We start from the raw sequence: 20683 nt of genomic DNA on the forward strand, positions 1-20683 counted from the left end.
TAATTATGTTAGAAAAGGGCGCTCTGTGATTGGCTGGCGGGAGCACCGGGTGTCTCAGGTAACTCTGACATTGGAGGAGAATGGCCGGGCTCTGCTGTGCGAGGGTCTCCGGGGCCCTACAGCTGGGGTTGGGGGGCTTCAGGCTGTATGGTCATGGGGCCCGCTGTTACAGGTAAGTCTGTTGTCTGTGTTATTAGTTTAGTGTCTTTTCTAATGTTGTGGAACTACAAGTCCCAGCAAGTCAGGATTATTGCTGGACAGAGCAGCCTGGAATCATAACAAGTTGTCAATGGTTACAGTCGGCAGGTCGGTGTTTGACTGTCTGTCACGTGGTTATTGGTACGCAGGGTGTGATGCAGAGCAGTGCACTACAGATATTAAAAGGGCTTATCCAGGGAAAAGGGTTTTCTATAGATCAACTGGCCCCAGAAAGTTAAACAGATTTGTAAATTACTTCTATTAAAAAAATCTTAATCCTTTCAGTACTTCTGAGCTGCTGAAGTTGAGTTGTTCTTTTCTAAGTGCTCTCTGATGACACCTGTCTCAGGAACTGTCCAGAGTAGAAGCAAATCCCCATAGCAAACCAATTCTACTCTGTGCAGTTCCCGAGACAAGCAGAGATGTCAGCAGAGAGCACTGTTACCAGACAGAAAAGAACAACTCAACTTCAGCAGCTGATAATTACTGGAAGGATTAAGATTTTTTTTTTTTTTTTAAAGAAGTAATTTACAAATCTGTTTAACTTTCTGGAGCCAGTTGAGATATATAAAAATTATTTTTTCCTGGAATATCCCTTTAAGGAGTTATCCTAGAAAAAACACGGGATAGGTGATAAGTGTATGAATGCTGTGCATCTTTGGGACCCCAGTAATCAAAACAGCGGGGTTCCCATCTTTCTGTTCAAATGCAGTGGTGCACATATGTGTTGCTGCTTCTGTCTAGTGTTTCCCAACCAGTGTGCCTCCAGCTGTTGCAAAACTACAACTCCTAGCATGCCCGGACAGCCAAAGGCTGTCCGGGCATGCTGGGAGTTGTAGTTTTGCAACAGCTGGGGGCACACTGGTTGGGAAATACCGGTCTAGTCTATGGGACTTTGAAAGTTGTCTTATCAGAGCACGTGCATGATCGCTGCGCCATTCTTGTGCTTGGTGGGGACACTTGGTGATTTGGCACGTATCACAGGAGGCTGAAATAATAAACTACCTTTTATTGTCCTGTTTATTCCTTTTTAGTACCTATGATGTTGTCATTGTCGGAGGAGGACTTGTAGGACTTGCGTCTGCTCGGCAGCTCATCCTGAGTCATCCGAACCTTCGGTTTGCCATTCTGGAAAAAGAGAATGAGATAGGTGAGTTTACTAATGGTTAGTCCTAGTGCACACAGTACACTCAGTGAACTAGAGAACTGCATTTGGTATCCTGCGGGAACCCGCTGAAATACTTGCAGGCCACTGGCAGTAGTAGGTAGGTTTTAGACGGTCACACCCTATAGCTGCGGGGCTTGCTAATCCTGCGCACTCCAACACTGCAGAGAAGACCCCTCTGTTAGTTATACAGTGATCCCTCAACTTACAATGGCCTCAACATACAATAGTTTCAACATACAATGGTCTTTTCTGGACCATTGTAACTTGAAACCAGACCCAACATACAATTCTACAGACAGTCCAGATCTGTGAAACTTGTCAATGGCTGGAAGAACCGACCAATCAGAATGGACATTTCACTGGTAAAACACCTGTATTACTGAAGTGTATGCACTGACTGGTGTCTGGTAGCGCCCCCTACAGTACAGGGAGGAATTACATATTCTGTACTCTTTACCTGTGCCACGGTTAGCTGCTCCTTTGGACACTGGGTAAGTCCAGATCCATTTAACTTTTTTAGGACATTGCATGTACTGTACAGGACCCTGAAGAAGCTCCTGTCTAGAGATGAGTGAACTTACAGTAAATTCGATTCGTCACGAACTTCTCGGCTCGGCAGTTGATGACTTTTCCTGCATAAATTAGTTCAGCTTTCAGGTGCTTCCGTGGGCTGGAAAAGGTGGATACATACAGTCCTAGGAGACTCTTTCCTAGGACTGTATCCACCTTTTCCAGCCCACCGGAGCACTGGAAAGCTGAACTAATTTATGCAGGAAAAGTCAGCAACCGCCGAGCCGAGAAGTTCGTGACGAATCGAATTTACTGTAAGTTCGCTCATCTCTACTCCTGTCCTCTACATAGACAGTGATTACAGCTCCCAGCAGATCTTTCTTACTTTTATATTTAAGGACTTGATTCATCTATATTAGTTATCTAGTTATTTTTCTTTAATCCTCACTTTTTCCTATTTCTGGATGACATTTTGGTGGCTTCAGAACCAATTACCAGGTTTCCATAGAGTTATGGTCTCAACAGACAATGGTTTCAACATACAATGGTTGTCCTGGAGCCGATTAATATTGTAACTTGAGGGACCACTGTATTTCCCAGCAAATTTGTCAAGCCACTTTCCCTTTTTACCTCTCCCAGCGTCCAGAACGTAGCCAAACTCGTTAGGAAGAGTCTGACACTAGATAGTAATGCTGTGTGCTGCCTCTAGTGTCCGACGCTTGGCTGCGCTGCGTAATTGTACATCGCTTGTGTACTACGGCCACGGTGCTGCACCGCTCAGCCCTAAGGTAAAGGGATAGACGGACTTTCATCAGTATGACCAGGTACACATAGCTGCCTTAAAGGGGGTTATCTAGGATTATAAAAACAGTGGAGTATTACTAGGGGGGGGGTGATCTGTATGTGGTTAGATGCACCTTACCTTGAGTGGTTGTGCTAAGGGCACAACACCTTGAAGTGCCTGTAGACTCAATGTAGTCAGTAATAGATGGGCAGCTGCCTCGGTGTCCTTCACCGTGACTTCTAGGGACCGGTGCAGGGGTATGAAATTGGAGAAGAAAATTCAGACACGTCCGAATTTTCTTCTCCAATTTCAAATATGAAAGTGTTGGCCCTTTTAAAAAGTCATGAGGAAGAACTTATAAACGGGGATCAGGAAAAAGCAAATATATTAAACAAATTCTTCTCCACTGTATTCACCGAGGAAAATGAAATGCCAGGTGAAATAAAGCGAGATAAGGTAAACTCCCCAGTACAGGTCATCTGTCTAACCCAGGAAGAAGTACAGGTCATCTGTCTAACCCAGGAAGAAGTACAGTGCCACCTACAAAAAATCTAAATAGACAAATCACCAGGTCCAGATGGCATTCCCCTCCTGTGTTCTAAAGGAATTAAGTAATGTGATAGACAGACCCCTATTTTTAATATTCAGGGAAGGTTCCCCAGGACTGCCACATGGCAAATGTGGTGCCAATATTTAAAAAGGGGTCAAAAGGTGACGCAGGGAATTATAGGCCTGTTAGTTTAACCTCCGTTTGTATGTAAATTGTTTGAGGGTTTTAAATGAATGACCCCGTATCAGTATGGCTTTATGAGGGATCGTCAAACTAACCTGATCGGCTTTTATAAGGAGGTGAGCTCCAGACTGGACCAGGGGGAATCGCTGGATGTCGTATATCTGGATTTTTCCAAGGCATTTGATACGGTGCCACATAAAAGATTGGTGCATAAAATGAGAAGGATGGGGCTGGGGGACAATGTGTGTAAGTGGGTAAGTAACTGGCTCAGTGATAGGAAACAGAGGGTGGTTATTAATGGCACTTATTCTGATTGGGTGACTGTTACTAGTGAGTACCACAGGGGTCAGTCTTGGGTCCTATTCTATTTAATATATTCATTAATGGCCTTGTAGAGGGATTGAATAGTAAAGTGGCAATCTGCAGATGATGCTAAACTCTGTAAAGTGGTCAACACAATAGGGGACAATGCACTGTGTATAGTAGAGAACACAATTGAGGACAGTGCACTGTTACAAATTGATCTGGATAGGTTGGAGGTTTGGCCTGGAAAGTGGCAGATGAGGTTCAACACTGATAAATGTAAGGTAATGCACATGGGGAGGAAAAATCCGAGCTGGGATTATGTATTAAATGGGAGAACACTTGGAACGACTGATGTGGAAAAGGATTTAGGAGTCTTAGTTAACAGTAAATTTAGCTGTAGTGACCAGTGTTGGGCCGCCGCTGCCAAGGCAAATAAAATCATGGGGTGCATCAATAGGGGCATAGATGCCCACGGCAAGGAAATAATTCTACCGCTGTACAAATCAGTAGTCAGACCACACATAGAATACTGTGTACAGTACTGGTCAGACCACACATGGAATATTGTGTACAGTACTGGTCAGTCCACACATAGAATACTGTGTACAGTACTGGGCACCAGTGTACAAGAAAGATATAGTGGAGCTGGAGAGGGTTCAAAGACGGGCAACCAGAGTCATACGGGGAATGGGAGGAATAAAGTACCCAGAAAGATTATCAGAATTAGGGTTATTTAGTTTAGAAAAAAGAAGGCTTAGGGGCGACCTAATAACTATGTATAAATATATCAGGGGACAGTACAGAGATCTCTCCCATGACCTATTTATACCCAGGACTGTATCTATAACAAGGGGCATCCTCTACGTCTAGAGGAAAGAAGGTTTCTACACCAACACAGACGGTGATTCTTTACTGTAAGAGCAGTGAGACTGGGGAATTCTCTCCCGGAGGAGGTGGTCATGGGGGACTCTGTAAAAGTATTCAAAAGGGGTCTGGATGCATTTTTGGAGAGTAATAACATTACAGGTTATAGATACTAGATGTATAGGGACAGAACGTTGATCCAGGGTAGAGATGAGTGAACTTACAGTAAATTCAATTTGTCACGAACTTCTCGGCTCGGCAGTTGATGACTTTTCCTGCATAAATTAGTTCAGCTTTCAGGTGCTCCGGTGGGCTGGAAAAGGTGGATACAGTCCTAGGAGACTCTTTCCTAGGAATGTATCCACCTTTTCCAGCCCACCGGAGCACCTGAAAGCTGAACTAATTTACGCAGGATAAGTCATCAACTGCCGAGCCGAGAAGTTTGTGACGAATCTAATTTACTGTAAGTTCGCTCATCTCTAATCCAGGGATTTATTCTGATGCCATATTTGGAGTCAGGAAGGAATTTTTACCTCCTAGTATGAGGCTTTTTTGCCTCCTCTGGATCAACTCAGTAGGGACTCATTAGGGTTATAGGTTGAACTTGATGGACTCTGGTCTTTTTTTCAACCTTATGAACTATGTTACAGCCCTGAAAACAGGACGGAGAAACCAAGGGTAAATAGTATGTAACCTAGCCGGGACCATATACGTTCTATGCAACACCTTGATAGAGGTTTCTGCCAAAGACACCTGCCAACTGCCCTTGCTGATGGATTCACAGCAGGCGTGCCATTACGGGAGAGAGAATTCAGTATGGATATTCTCCCAGTCCACCATGAATTTAAGTTTCCGATCCTTAGGGGAAGGGGAGTTAAATTGTGTGTATAGAGGATAGAAGGCCCAGGAGGCCAAGGGAATAGAGAGAGTAAGCCTCAAAAAAGGTCAGAGTAACCTCAAAATGTCTACTGGATAACCCCTTTAATGCTCACCACCAGTGCCCTCTGACTTTGCTATAGTACCTGAGGGTGCAGATATGATCAGCATAGAAAAGCCAGGTAAGACTGTCTCGCCCAGCTTTTCCAGGAACCGTCTCCTGAATGGCATATATGCTTATATCGGTGTGTGATTGTCAGACCCTGTAATGATTACAGGGTCACACCCAGCTTTCCAAGGCTCGTGAATGGCACATCTGCTTAGTACCACATGGCCAGTTGGCCACTATTACTAGCCCCTGTTCTGAAGTGTCCCTGTGCATAAAGTGATACAGACATAAAAGCAGGATGAGACACTGGCATATCTGCATAGAACTGTATAAATTTATTTGTGCACAGGCACACTTCAGAACTTATATAAAAGTCCCTGGGGAAAAAAACAAAAAACGCCAAGCACATAAACATTTGGCTGAACCGAACCTTCATGTCTATGCAGGTATAGGGTGAGGTTGTGGTCCGTTCTACAAACCATTGTTTGGTGTATGGGACTTGTCCTGAACAGGGTCACCATTCTGTGGCACTTGCTTTCATTTACATTGACTGTAGCAGAGATCTCTACTCTGAAGACCTACCAGGCCAAGGGAGCTGTCTGAATGTGATGCTTTGCTGACGTTCTGTCTACATGTCCTGTGTCCCCCCAGCTTCCCATCAAAGTGGTCATAACAGCGGTGTGATTCACAGTGGAATATATTACACTCCAGGATCGCTGAAGGCCCGGCTGTGTGTGCGAGGGGCGTCCTTGCTCTATGAATACTGTGACCTAAAAAGAATTCCCTACAAGCAGTGTGGAAAGGTATATACGATATGCTGCAGTGGAGGCCTGAAGAGGCTAACATGCTTTATCCTCGTGTCTTTAGTGACAGTGTTTGTGTCTTTTCTCTGCAGCTTATAGTAGCTGTCCAACACCAGGAGATACCGAGACTACAAGCCTTGTATGAGAGAGGGTTGCAGAACAATGTGCCAGGACTTCGGATCATCGAGGCAAGAGAAATTAGGGAAAAAGAGCCCTACTGCAAGGTAAGAAGCGGGGTCATGTGTCCCTCTTGGTTCTGTAAAAAGTTTATATTTATGTTGTAGAAACCAAATAGAGATACGTTTAGAGGACACAGTCAGGCTAGTCCGTATATATATATATATATATATATATATATATATATATATATATATGAGACAATCAGTGAACTCATAGGGATGAACAGGACAGCAGCCGGATAATTGTGTGAAGTTACTACTGAACGGGGTGCAAAGCTAAAAAGTAGCTAGACAATATACAAAAATCCAGTATAGAGAATGAAGCTTGCACTCACCGTTCCTGTAGGATATTTCATACGGTCATTCCATTCCGGCAGGGAGACTGCATTGATGTGGGGTGCTCAGAGGCTAACAGGCTTTTTCGCACAATAGGTGTGCGCTTCTTCCGGCCGGAAGGCCGGAAGAAGCACACACCTATTGTGCGAAAATGGCTGTTAGCCTCTGAGCACCCCGCATCAATGCAGTCTCACTGCCGGAATGGAATGACCGTTCCTGTAGGATATTTCATGCTGTCATTCTGTTCCAGCAGGGAGACTGCATTGATGTGGGGTGCTCAGAGCCTAACAGCCGTCTTCGCACAATAGGTGTGTGCTTCTTCCGGCCTTCCGCACACCTATTGTGCGAAAAAGCCTGTTAGCCTCTGAGCACCCCACATCAATGCATTCTCCCTGCCGGAATGGAATGACCGTAGGAAATATCCTACAGGAACGGTAAGTGCACGCTTCATTTTCTATACTGGATGTTTGATATTTATGTTGTACTCCCCTTCCTGCCGGAAGAAGCACACCCCTATTGTGCGATAACGGCTGTTAGGCTCTGAGCACCCCGCATCAATGCAGTCTCCCTGCCGGAACGGAATGTCCGTATGAAATATCCTACAGGAACGGTGAGTGCAAGCTTCATTCTCTATACTGGATTTTTGATATTTATGTTGTACTCCCCTGTCAACTTACATACATTTCTAGACTGAATAACAGAGGAAAGACATAATACAGTTTTCCAAAGAAAGATGCAGTAGAATTTTTGTTTCATGGGGAATACGAGTATTTACTAATCCTGACACTGCTATAGACCCGTCCTCTTTAGTAATGTAGCAGCTTGGTTATGTGACCTTAAATGTCGATCAGTTGTCCTCTATGTTGGCAGCATATGATAGAAGAGGGGGCACTGAAATTAAGGATATAGGGGGAGATTTATCAAAACCTGTGTAGAGGAAGAGCAGTGCAGTTGCCCCTAGCAACCAATCAGATTGCTTCTTCATTATTCACAGGCCTGAAAGAAGCGATCTGATTGGTTGTTATGGGAAACTGCACTGCTCTTCCTCTACAGAGGTTTTGATAAATTTCCCCCATACTGTTTTTTTTATTAGATAATTTTTTAAGCTTCCTATTATTAGTTTCTAATTGAGTCTGTATGTCCTGCTTGCCATGCTCATGCATATAGGGGGGAGCTTGTGTGTCCTTCTTGCCAGCCCATGCTTACAGGGGGGGGGGGGGCTTGTGTTTTCTACTTGCCCTACCCACACTTATAGGGGGGAATCGTGCGAGTTGCCTTTCCCACCCATGTTCATAGGGAGAACGCTTTGTGTCGGGCTTTATCTTCCCACACTTCTAGAACAAGGCTTTATGTCCTGCTTGCCTCTCCCCCACACACAGTGATTGACTGACTGATTTTTCTGCCAGTTTGTACATAGAATCATTGTACATTTAACTCTTTACATTACAGGGTATATTGGCACTGGACTCTCCATACACAGGAATTGTGAATTACAGACAGGTAGCTCAGTCCTACAGCGATGATTTCTGTGATGCTGGCGGTAGCGTCCTAACAGGATTTGAAGTGTCCGATATAAAGATGGTAAATGAGAGCCCAGCAGGATCAGAACAAGGTGAGTCAATATAAAGATCTAAGGGATTTTCTCACAAGTAACAGTAATTACCTATCTGCAACATGTGATACCATTCACTCTTGTAGGCTTGTATACAGTGTCTAGACTCCTCCGTAAATCTCCTCATATAAGCAGGCGACCATATCAGAGGGGACGTAGGGCAGGGATCCCACGTTCCATCTGATAGACTTCTACGCAGTTACTTTATTGACTGCAGGGGGAAAACCATTGCTCCCCATTGGGGAATATGATGAACTTATTTAAGTATATAAATGGCCCATACAAAACAGGTAAAACCCCCTCAAAAGACAAGGGGGCACTCTCTTTGTTTGGAGGAAAAAAGCTCTTAATTTCCATTGCAGCAGAAGTGAGCAATATATTTTATCAATGTAAAATCTTGTCTTCTGTTTCACCCTAGGCTTGGAATATCCAGTTATTATCAGGAACACAAAGGTAATGTAACATGTAGTTAGAATCCTGTGGAAAAAATAAATAAAACATGTAGACAACCCATCCCAAGGAGTCTGGGCCGGGGTACAGTTGCCAGACTACATGCAGCTGCACAGTTCTCCTGCATAATACATGGTTGCTTTGAGCCTGCTAAAATACTTTTGCTGCAGTTCTCCTCTCTGTCCAATAGAGGGGGCTCTGAGTACTCAACACTTGCTTTCAGTCAGTTATTTTAGAATCTAGTGTAATGGTGTGGCTCATTACTGTGCCCCCTCCTTACATTATCCTTGTCCATCCTTTGCTGTAGGTACACCATACACAGTACTTGTTATATGCATATCTCTTCATTGCAGGGAGAAGAAGTTCATTGTAAGTATGTGCTGACCTGTGCTGGTCTCTTCTCAGACCGCGTGTCCCAGATCAGCGGATGCAGCTCAGAACCTCGCATCGTTCCTTTCCGAGGAGATTACCTGGTGCTGAAGCCAGAAAAGTGTTATCTAGTTAAAGGGAACATCTACCCAGTAGGTACCATCTTTAACATTTTGATCACTGGTTGGAAGAAAATTTTCACTCACTATTTGAACAACAAGGGAGATCTCCTGTGAAAATTAACTTATCCCCTATCCACAGGATAGGGGATAAACAGCCGATCGCAAGGGGTCCAATGATGGGAAAAGGACCCCACCACGATAACCCGGATGGGACCCGGTGCTCCTTGAGGAGTGCGTGCTGCATCCGGCACGCTCTCCATTCATTAATATTGGAGCGCCAAAAAGACCCAAGTACAGCACTCTGGCATCATCTGCGCTCCCATACAAATGAATGGAGCTTGTGCCGTCTACTGGTAGACGATAGTTGCTCCTTAATGAGGGAACCTGGGTCCTGTCCCGGATATCACAGGGGGGTCCCAGCGGTCCAACCCCCGCAATCAGCTACTTATCCCCTATCCTGTAGATAGGGAATAAGTACATTTTTGCCTGAGTTCTCTTTTAACATGTTGAGTAGCTTTGAATAAGACTATTTTTAGTCTTTTGTGATGTTTTCTACTCCGGTTACAGTGGTCCCTCAAGTTACAATGTTGGGTCCAGGACGACCATTCTATGTTGAGACCATAACTCTATGGAAACCTGGTAATTGGTTCTGAAGCCCCAAAATGCCATCCAAAAATAGGAAAAAGTGAGGATTAAAGAAAAATAAGTAGATAAATAATGCAGATAAAGCAAATCCTTATATATAAAAGATCTGCTGGGAGCTGTAAATCACTGTCCATCTAGAGAACAGGAGCTTCTTCAGGGTCCTGTACAGTACACGCAATGTCCTGAAAAAGAAAAATGGAGCTGCCCTCACCTGGTGTCCAAAGGAGCAGCTAACCCTGGCACAGGTAAAGAGTACAGAACATGTAATACCTCCCTGTACTGTAGGGGGCGCTACCAGACAGCCAGTCAGTACATGCACTTCAGTAATACAGGTGTTTTACCTGTGAATGCCCATTCTGATTGGTCAGTTCTTCCGGCCATTGACATGTTTCACAGATCTGGACTGTCTGTACATTGTATATTGAGTCTGGTTTCAAGTTACAATGGTCCAGAAAAGACCATTTTATGTTGAAACTATTGTATGTTGAGGCCATCTTAAATTGAGGGATCACTGTACATTGAGAATTAAGCAGCTCATAATGTGTTGTGCATGGATCCAGATCAGCGCTGAGCCTGTTATCTATCTTTAATCGTTGATGATCTTTACAGTTCTCTCTATATTGGGCTCTAGGTTCCAGATCCACGCTTTCCTTTTCTGGGGGTTCACTTTACACCTCGCATGGATGGGAATGTTTGGCTTGGGCCAAACGCTGTGTTAGCCTTTAAAAGAGAAGGGTACAGACTGTGTGATTTCAACACCAGAGATTTTGGAGAAGCCGTCACATACAGGTAGAATCCTGGTTATTTCCTATAATTTTAACCCTAGTGGTGTAGTTTATCACCTGCTCTAAATATCCTGCTCTTAAGTTTCCTATTATTATTATTACCAAGAGTAACTAGTAACAACTAACTTTGCTTTTTTTGCAAAATTGCAGCAAAATCATTGCATTTTGCTTTGAGTTTTATGGTAATTGCTGCAATAACTTGCAATTTGACCCTTACGACTCTTCAGACATGCAGGCTGCCACTCAGTTTGTCCAGGGACAAGGGACCTCTGTTTTCATGATCGGTGGGCTTCTCAGTGGACAGAATCCCTCCAATCACCTAGTTATCATTATCCTGTAGATAGTAGATAACCCCTATAAGAACACTAGCTGATAGGAGGCTGACTTTTCTTATATTTCAGTGGCCTTCGAAAATTGGTGCTTAAGAACTTGGTGTATGGTGTTGGCGAGATGTATCGAGCGCTGTTTCTACGAGCACAGCTGAAGGAGTTGCAGAAGTTCATCCCGGAGCTGTCAATCAATGACATTCTAAGGTGAGGTCCATATGTGTTGAAATGGGGGAAAAAAAATGTACAGTATACTTGAGGAAACCCTGCTCTTATGCTGTGTTCACACACATTTTTTGTGTGGGTAAAGATGTGTTTTTATTTATTTATTTATTTTCTGGGGCTCCATTGCTAATTGGCATCTTTGCACAATGGAGACCAGCTATTAGCAATGGAAGCTGATACAACGGGTATCTCTGGAACCAGACCACACATCCAGGTAAGTGGTTCCTCGTAATCCGGTTCACCTGCACATGTATTAGGTTTAATTCGGGTGAACTGGCTCAGTTTCCTTTTAACTTGAAAAAGACGTCTGTTTTTGAACTGTGAAATAGCCAAATAACAGATGTTGTGTGTTTTTTTTTATTTATTTATTATTTTTTTTGGTACAAAACATGGCTGGAAAAAAAAAAATTTGCACAGAGTCTTGCACGCAGCACCAGCACGCGCAGCTGTGAAATTGCAGGCAGGAAAAGGCCATGCATTTAAAAGGTGGCAAATCCAGGTGCAATCTACAATTAAATGCTCGCTGCTTTTGGCCACTGTTTAAAGCAGCACGGTCAGGTCATACCTGCAGTTCACATCTGGATACGTATGCTAGGGCTAACATAAGAGTGCCATTACAGTCCAGGGACGGCTGCCCAGAGATGTTGTCTTTCTCTTGCAAATCAGTTCTATATCAAGTGTTCAAATTTCAGCACCATGAAAAGCCAAAATAATTTTTTCTGTTATCCTTTGGTCTCCTGTCTGTCTATGGGCCCTATAACTGTTATATGGGCTGTTTCAGTGTGTTAAAGGGTATTCCAGGAAAAAACTTTTTTTTTTTTTTTCCAATATCAACTGGCTCCAGAAAGTTAAACAGATTTGTAAATTACTTCTATTAAAAAATCTTAATCCTTCCAGTAGTTATCAGCTGCTTAAGTTGAGTTGTTCTTGTCTGTCTGACAACAGTGCTCTCTGCTGACACCTCTGCTTGTCTCAGGAACTGTCCGAAGCATTAGAGGTTTTCTATGGGGATTTGCTCCTACTCAGGACTCGCGCTCTCTCTTATTTTGTCCACAGTGCTCTCTGCTGACACCTGATGCCCGTATCAGGAAATGTCCAGAGCAGGAGAAAATCACCATAGCAAACCTATGCTACTCTGGACAGTTCCTGAGCACAAGACAAAAAAGAAATTCAAACAGAAAAAAAATTCCTCTGTAGCAAACAGCTGCTAAAAAGCACTGGAAGGGTAAAGATTTTTTAATAGAAGTAATTTACAAATCTGTATTAACTTTCTGGAATCAGTTCATTTAAAAAAAAACGTTTTTTACCGGAGTACTCCTTTAAAGGGGTTATCCAGGAAAAAACTTTTTTTTTATATATCAACTGGCTCCAGAAAGTTAAACAGATTTGTAAATTACTTCTATTAAAAAATCTTAATCCTTTCAGTACTTATGAGCTTCTGAAGTTTAGGTTGTTCTTTTCTGTCTAAGTGCTCTCTGATGACACCTGTCTCGGAACCCCGCCCAGTTTAGAAGAGGTTTGCTATGGGAATTTGCTTCAAAACTGGGCGTTTCCCCGAGACACGTGTCATCAGATATTTCTTAGACAGAAAAGAGCAACCTTAACTTCAGAAGCTCATAAGTACTGAAAGGATTAAGATTTTTTAATAGAAGAAATTTACAAATCTGTTTAACTTTCTGGAACCAGTTGATATATAAAAAAATTTTTTTTTCCTGGAATACCCCTTTAAAGTTACTCCACTTTAGAAACCTTGTCCCCCTATCCACAGGATAGAGAATAAGTGGCTGATCACGAGGGGTGTGACCTTTTGGGCCCCCCTGGAATCTCCTGAATAGGGCCCGGCTCTCAATTGTGAATTCACGAGTTTGTTGCTGCTTCCCCCTTTGAGAACTCCGGCCCCCCACCTTCCAAGACGCACTTGTGCTGAACAGCAGTGACTGTCTGCTCAGCCCATTGTTTCCCAACCAGGGTGCCTCCAGATGTTGCAAAACTACAACTCCCAGAATGCCTGGACAGCCGAAGGCTGTCCAGGCATGCTGGGAGTTGTAGTTTTGCAACATCTGGAGGCACCCTGGTTTGGAAACACTGGATCACCGGCTGAGACAGAACCCCCTATTGCAAAACTACAATTCTCAAAATTCCCTGAACGGAGCTCAGTCAAGGAATTTTGCTATAGGCTGCAAACTATTTGGGTTCCCCAATCTACGGCTCTATAGCTGCTACAAAACTGCAACTTCCAACATGTTGGGGTTTATAGTTTTGCCGTAGCTAGAGAGCCACAGATTGCGGAACGCTGGCATAACTGCTTACAAGTCACATGACGCGTCAGGCAACACTTGAGAGCTATATTGCAGCTCAGTATATAGTGGTGGTGGGGGTTGTATAAATTGGGATATGTGACCATTAAAAAAACAATATTTTTTTATTATTATTTTGTGCTATTGCAAATGCAGAAAATAATCTCTTTCATTCTTGCATCCAGTCATGTTGTTTGGTTGATATTGCGTCAGGTTTGTTTCCATTATTGACTTATTATGTTAACCCTTTGTTCCTCTAGGGGTCCCTCCGGAGTACGAGCTCAGGCCCTGGATCGCGACGGTAACCTGGTAGATGATTTTGTTTTCGATGGAGGTTCTGGAGAAATTGCAAATCGCATTTTGCACGTGAGGAACGCCCCATCCCCTGCTGCTACCTCATCTCTGGCGATAGCGGAGATGATCGCTGCTGAAGTGGAAGAACGATTCAACCTGTGAAGGAGTCTTATTACAGCCGCGTCATTGACTGTTGTTCAAGTCTGCTGTCACTGAATGAACTGGAACTTTTTGGGGTTTTTACAGATCCACAGAATTTTTTTTTTTTTTTCCCAAAAGGAACTTTGATGTACAGCCAGTATGAATACTTTGATTCTGTCTCAGCAGAGTATATACAGTACACAAAATACTCTTGATGCTCTGTGGAAAAGGACGTCTGGCTCAGAGTAGTTAGTGTGACTACATCCTTTACACTTTTATAGGGCTTAAAGGGGTACGCCGCTGCTCAGCATTTGGAACAAATTGTTCCAAACGCTGGAGCCGACGCCGGGTCATAGCCCCCCGCCCCCAACACTCACTCCCCGCCCCTTCAATGCAAGTCTATGGCAAGTCCACACCCCCTCCCATAGACTTTCATTGAGGGGGCGGGGCTATGACGTCACAAGCTGCCGGCTCCAGAGTTCAGAACAGTTTGTTCTAAACGCTTAGCAGCGAAGTACACCTTTGATGACCTACCAAAGGGGTACTTTGCTGCTAAGCGTTTGGAACAAACTTGTTCATTACAGCATTCATGGAACTTTTACCATTACAGTGTTCCCCAACTGGTGCCAAACTACAATCCCTACCATGCCCTGACCCCGGCATTCAGGGGCTCTTGTAATTTTGTAACCTCTGGAGAGCCACGGATTGGACATCAGTGCAATATTGAGTTCAACTCATGGAGCAGAAGTCAAGAAGCTCGTGACTGTCCTGTATTGAGCATTGAAAGCTGAGATTACAAGTAGTCTTTGGCCTTACACTGCCACTCTAAATTAGGGGGGGGGCAATGGATGAACAGTTATTCATGCTAATAGCTTTGCTTCTCCATTCACCCACAATGACACTTGGCTGGCCTAAGTGTACTAGTTATTTTAATATGGGAAGAACAGATAGGAAATTGCATACACCTCAGGTGCCATTCATCTTTTGGGGGGGGGGGGGGGGGAAGCAAGTTTGATGATCCTTGTTGGACAGTAATCTTAAATGTAGCAAGACAAGCTCACCCTGGGTGGTTGTGTAGCTTCATACACAACAATGATGATAGCATAAAGATGGTAGGTCGTCTGCTGCCCTCCAGTCACTGGTAAATGCAATGGACAGGGATGGCTTCGAGGAAAGATCCGACTCAAACTGCGCTGACCGAGCACAACAAGGGAGGATAAAAAAAAAAAGGACTTTATTGACCAAGATGCAACGTGTTTCGCTGCGCATGCGCAGCGAAACGCGTTTCATCTTGGTCAATAAAGTCCTTTTTTTAACCTCCCTACCTTGTCGTGGTCTGTCAGCGCCGTTTGAGCCGGGTCTTTCCTCGAAGCCATCCCTGTCCATAGTAATCTTAAATGGGCACTGTTGTTTTAAAAAAAACTTTTAACATGTTTTTAGAGAGGTGTCAAAAGTTTTGATCAATCAGTGTCTAAGTGTTCAAACTTTGAGTGATGGTTATAATGAGCCAAGAGAAGCAAGTGTTTGGCAAGATGTGGATTCGTCCCATTATGTCACTGAAAGGGAATATCCAAGGGTATGCCTCAGAATTCTGCTGCAGATTCCATAGCAGATTTTACCATGAACATAGCCGTTGGCTTCATGTTGTTTCTATAAGTTCTTATAAACTTCCACGCCCAAACACGTGAGTGGAGAGGAAGGTGAACTTTGGGCACCCTTTAGTGATTTGTAGGGGTTTTGGTGATGTGGCCCCTTCTGATTATACATCATTGTATTTTGTTGTATGTAAATGTTTCTATCGACTGCAAACAGAGGTGTTTGAAACTTTACTCTTGGTCCCTTTGCTTTTGGTGCTGTCACTTTAACTACTAGGATTGGTTGAAAAGTTTTTTTTCTTTTGGGAAAACCACTATAGTAAGAAATCCGTTGTACTCGTCAGTAGATGTGGGAATGAACCATCATAATTATGGAATTCATGGGGTTATCCTAAGCTTAAAAGATATCCCTTAGGGTACGAACCACTCCCTTTAATCGTATGCGTCAGCATCCCGTCAAGAAGTGGATGCCCGATGTATAGTTGTAACGGGAGCAGCGGACCCCATTCACAGCCCCAACTGTGAGTCTGTTTAGGATACATTCACACATACTGGAGCCTGTGCAGATTTCATGCGCAGGATTTGTAACTGCAGATTAGAAGCTGTGCTCCTTCATTTAGTTTACATTGAAATCTGTAGCAGAAAATCCTGTGCATCAAATCTGCGTACGTGTGAATGTACCCATAAAATGGTGCATACGTCCTGCACTAGGGGTGACTCAGTTCAGGCCATAGAAGTGAATTGGATATGTAGGCATCCCTATGAATACAATTAACTGGGGCACAAACATAGTGGCCCTCATTTACTAAGAGTGTTGTGTAGGTTTCTTTGTGGGTTTTAATTCCCTACAATTTATTTTCCACGGTATTTACTAAGGTTTCCCTACATTTTCCACTTTCCCTATACTTTGCTTTTTTTTTATTTATTTTTTTACACATGCTCTGATCTGTCTGGTTTTCCTCAGTTCAAGTCCACCACATTATGTTTAAACGTTCGAAAAGGGGCGCGTTTCCGACATTTTCACAAAAAAAACAACATATTTACTGAGACCACGCCCCCTTTTCCAGCGGCCACGCCCTTTTTGCAGGTTTTCTTAGTAAAATGGAGAGTTAGTCAGGTGCAGACAGAATTTCTGGCACAATGCGACAGAATCTGGCGCACAACCCGAAAAAACATGTCTGGTTTGCAATATTAAATGAGGGCCAGTGTGTTCCTACCCTTATTCTCTGGGAATCCACCCTATGTATAATTAAGGTGGATACTGCTAGATATTGTGAATACAGCTTGGGGAATTCCAGTATATATTTTTTTATGTTTCTGGGGACATGGTAAAAATATTTTTTTTTAAAAAGAAGGCTCCCCACTGATTTTAAACCCTTGACCACGGGTCTGATGAGCTAAATTGTCAGCTGTAATTTTGGGTCATCAGACCCATGGTCAGGCGAGGACTTGAGTCCGTAAGGCCTTTATCACACGGAGGAATCCAGTTGGAAAGATTCCACCCAGAAATTCCTTTGCAGCAGAGTCACATTGTTTTCTTTTTTTTTTTTTTATCAAGTTTCTTTTTATTGTTTTCCAAAGTAAGTTAACAAGCTTACAGAAAAAAAAGGTGTATAAGGCATATCAAACAACACAAGTGCAATTGGGCAGACGCAGCTGCCCATCGAACAAGTCATTGGAAGTGAAGATAGCAATTATTGTCAGCGTACAAAATAGTGCTTCCAATACATGAACAAGTATGAACTCAGTTCTATTAAGAGTCACATTGTTTTCAATAGGATTCTGCAGCACCGTGCACACGGCAGAACTTCCGTGCATCTGGTGCAGATATTCAAATTCCAGGTTTTTACGAAATAATTGGCATGTCAATTTTTTCGGTGGAATCTGCTCAGAAATGCATTGCCATTTATGGAGACAGCGCATTTCTGAACGGTCCTAGAACCAGCATCTGGGGACCCGCTATTTGCAAAATATCCGCCAGTGTCCTGGGTGGACATTCCTTAAAAATACCACCATGGAAACATAGCCTAAAACGGATGGTAGTTACTACTACTAAGACTAGTCAATCCAGCAGGACCTGCCTGCCCAGCCAATCCTTATCCTTACTGGTGTCCAGGTCTCTGTCAGTTATTGTTCAAAGCCTGCTAAGAGGCGGTGAACATGCCCAGACGAGCACTCAACTAAGTAACAATCAGAAGTCTTGTAGAGGGTGAATGACGTTCCTTGGAACACTTGGTAATCAGCTGATAATCTGCTTGTGTAAAAGGGCCTTTACTTGTACATCGGGGCAGTTCCATAATTTATAGCTATGAAGGCTGCCACTATGACTCCCATTAGAGATGAGCGAACTTACAGTAAATTTGATTCGTCACAAACTTCTCGGCTCGGCAGTTGATGACTTTTCCTGCATAAATTAGTTCAGCTTTCCGGTGCTCCGGTGGGCTGGAAAAGGTGGATACAGTCCTAGGAGACTCTTTCCTAGGAATGTATCCACCTTTTCCAGCCCACCGGAGCACCTGAAGGCTGAACTAATTTACGCAGGAAAAGTCATCAACTGCCGAGCCGAGAATTTCGTGACGAATCGAATTTACTTTAAGTTCGCTCATCTCTAACTCCCATGTTAAAAAATATATATCATACAATATAAGTTTCCATATCGTCCTATGGCAGCACAGGCAACATATGGGTTAACCTAGTTATTTCTACCTAGTACATGCCCCTATGCACATAAATACTCCCTACAAATGACCCCAAACTGTGTTTTTGTGGAGCCATTTTCCTCTCTATGTCCTCTCCCGTCACACCCCCTCCCATAGACATGAATGGAATGGGCGTGGCGTGACATCACATCCCAAGTCCCGGAAACCTGGAGGTTTCTGAAACTGGAGATTCAGCACCCGCATAGAATGCGGGTGCTACAGGGAGATCGCGGGGGGGTCTCAGCAGTGGCCCCCCCCCCCCCCGCGATCAGACACCTTATCCCCTATCCTTTGGATAGGGGATAAAATATTTTTGCCCAGAATACCCCTTTAAAGGCCCAGTCTCTTAGTATATGGTAAGCACTCTGCCGGATCAGCGGCTCTTTGTGATCAAGAAGATATTGTCGCGCATTCCCAGGGGTTTTGCTCTTGATTCAAATTCCTGTAGTAATGTTATTGCTCCATTTTTTTTTTTTTTTTGTATTTTAGATGGCAAGCCGTAGAGATTCGGGAAAAAGAAAGAGGAAGCAAAGACACAGAGAATATGTAGGATGGCATCAGCCCCTCCCTGACTCACGTGAGAGTGATAAGTGCTATTTCTGTCAGCCCTCAGGAGAATCTAGTCTCCAATCTGAAACTAAACAACTCTTGGGATGGATAAAGTCGCAGATGACTGAGATGTTTAAAGACTCATCCCAGCACCGTCATGACAGTAAGTGCAGAAAGTCGCGCCATTATGAGCGTTCCTCTTCAGACTCCAGTTCTGAGGAATTATCTGAAGGGGAGGTGGTCTCTAGTTCCGAGTTCTCGGACGCCAAAGATCCGGAGTAGTTTTTCCTGTTAAATAAAAAGAAAATTGATAATCTTATTGAAGCAGTTAAGGCTACAATAGAAGATGATATTCCTACTACTAATGTAGCCTTAAAGGAGACTTTTGTTTTATTTCCCTAGGGGAAATAATTGTTATCTTCCATTACAGCCTCTGTTAAAAAAAAAAATTCTGCAGTCCGGTTGGGATGAGCCGGAGAGGAAGTTGGATACAAGAGCTTGATTCAAGGCAACTTCTAAGTTAGATCCTAAGGTGTTCCAGTCTTGTGAAAATCCTCCCAAAGTGGATCTACCAGTTGCCGCCTGTCCAGGAAGGCTTGGTTTCCTTCTGAGGAAGCTTCCCTCCTAAAGGATCCTATAGATCAGAGGGCAGAAGTGGATTTACAAAAAAAGTGTACTGAGCTGCTGCCAACATTGGCAAGGTCTCTATGGCTACGATTCCAGTGGCAAGATCACTTAGGCTGTGGCTCAGCCAGTTAGGCAACAATATTGCTAAAGGAGTACCAAGAGAGGACTTGCTAAATAGCTTGTCTGATATGAAAAGAGCATCGGAATTTCTCTGCGACTATCCATTGAATTCCCACGGAGCGAATTCCAAAGTTTTGTCACTGTCCAACTCGGCAAGAAGGAGGGCCTTGTGGATTAAAGCATGGGGAGGTGATGTTCTGTCTAAGAATCATTTCTGTGCCCTCCTTTTCAAAGGGCAAAGCTTGTTTGGTTCTCAGCTGGATAGAATTTTTTAATCTATGAGCAGCTCTAAAGGAGTTGCTTTCCCGTATGTAAGATAACTAGATTTCGTCCCTTTCAGAGTCAACAGAGGAGATCTCTCTTCCTCCGAAAGGCAAGACAGCAGACAACGGAAGTTCAGAGGTGGGAGAGATGGACAATCAGAGCCACCTAAGAGGAAGCAGTTCAAGGATAACAAAAATCAAGCCTTGTGACACCAGAAGCATTCTGGTAGGGGCAAGAGTCCGGCATTTTGCTTCTGTCTGGACGAACACTACTTGGGATGCATGGGTGAGATCAGTCATCTCAAAAGGCTACTGCATAGATTTTGCTCGTCTTCTTCCTTCCAGTCTGTTCATCAGTCTTGAATACCCTCTTCTCCTAAGTCTAGTTTGAGAATTCATCGCAAAGGGAGCTCTTTGGTGCCAAAGAGGGACAGGCGTCTATTCCAGAATTTTTGCAGTCCCCAAGAAAGAAGGTCAGTGGCGACTAGTAGTAGACCTTTCTCCCCTAAACAAGTTCGACAAGAAGAATTTCCGAATGGAAAAAATGTGGTCGGTTACATCATTCCTGCAAGAAAGAGATGTCGCTGCAACCTTGGATTTGAAAGACACATACCTGCATGTGCCAGTCAGGAGGTCGCATCACAGGTTTCTGAGGATTGCCATCCGCTCAGGGACAAAGATTCTTCACCTACAGTTCA

General features: G+C 43.7%; 1 protein-coding gene across 1 annotated transcript; it reads left to right on the plus strand.

Moving 5' to 3' along the window:
* Positions 1-37: 37 nt before the first annotated feature.
* L2HGDH (L-2-hydroxyglutarate dehydrogenase) lies at positions 38-15339 on the plus strand. The gene is made up of 10 exons (XM_056545748.1): positions 38-172; positions 1233-1348; positions 6200-6351; positions 6444-6575; positions 8316-8478; positions 8897-8931; positions 9282-9449; positions 10696-10853; positions 11251-11382; positions 13958-15339. The coding sequence occupies exons 1-10, from the start codon at positions 81-83 to the stop codon at positions 14151-14153; spliced, it is 1344 nt and encodes a 447-aa protein (XP_056401723.1). The 5' UTR covers positions 38-80; the 3' UTR covers positions 14154-15339.
* Positions 15340-20683: the final 5344 nt, after the last annotated feature.

The sequence above is a fragment of the Hyla sarda genome, chromosome 11 (genome assembly GCF_029499605.1).
Source record: "Hyla sarda isolate aHylSar1 chromosome 11, aHylSar1.hap1, whole genome shotgun sequence".
Taxonomy (NCBI): Eukaryota; Metazoa; Chordata; class Amphibia; order Anura; family Hylidae; genus Hyla; species Hyla sarda.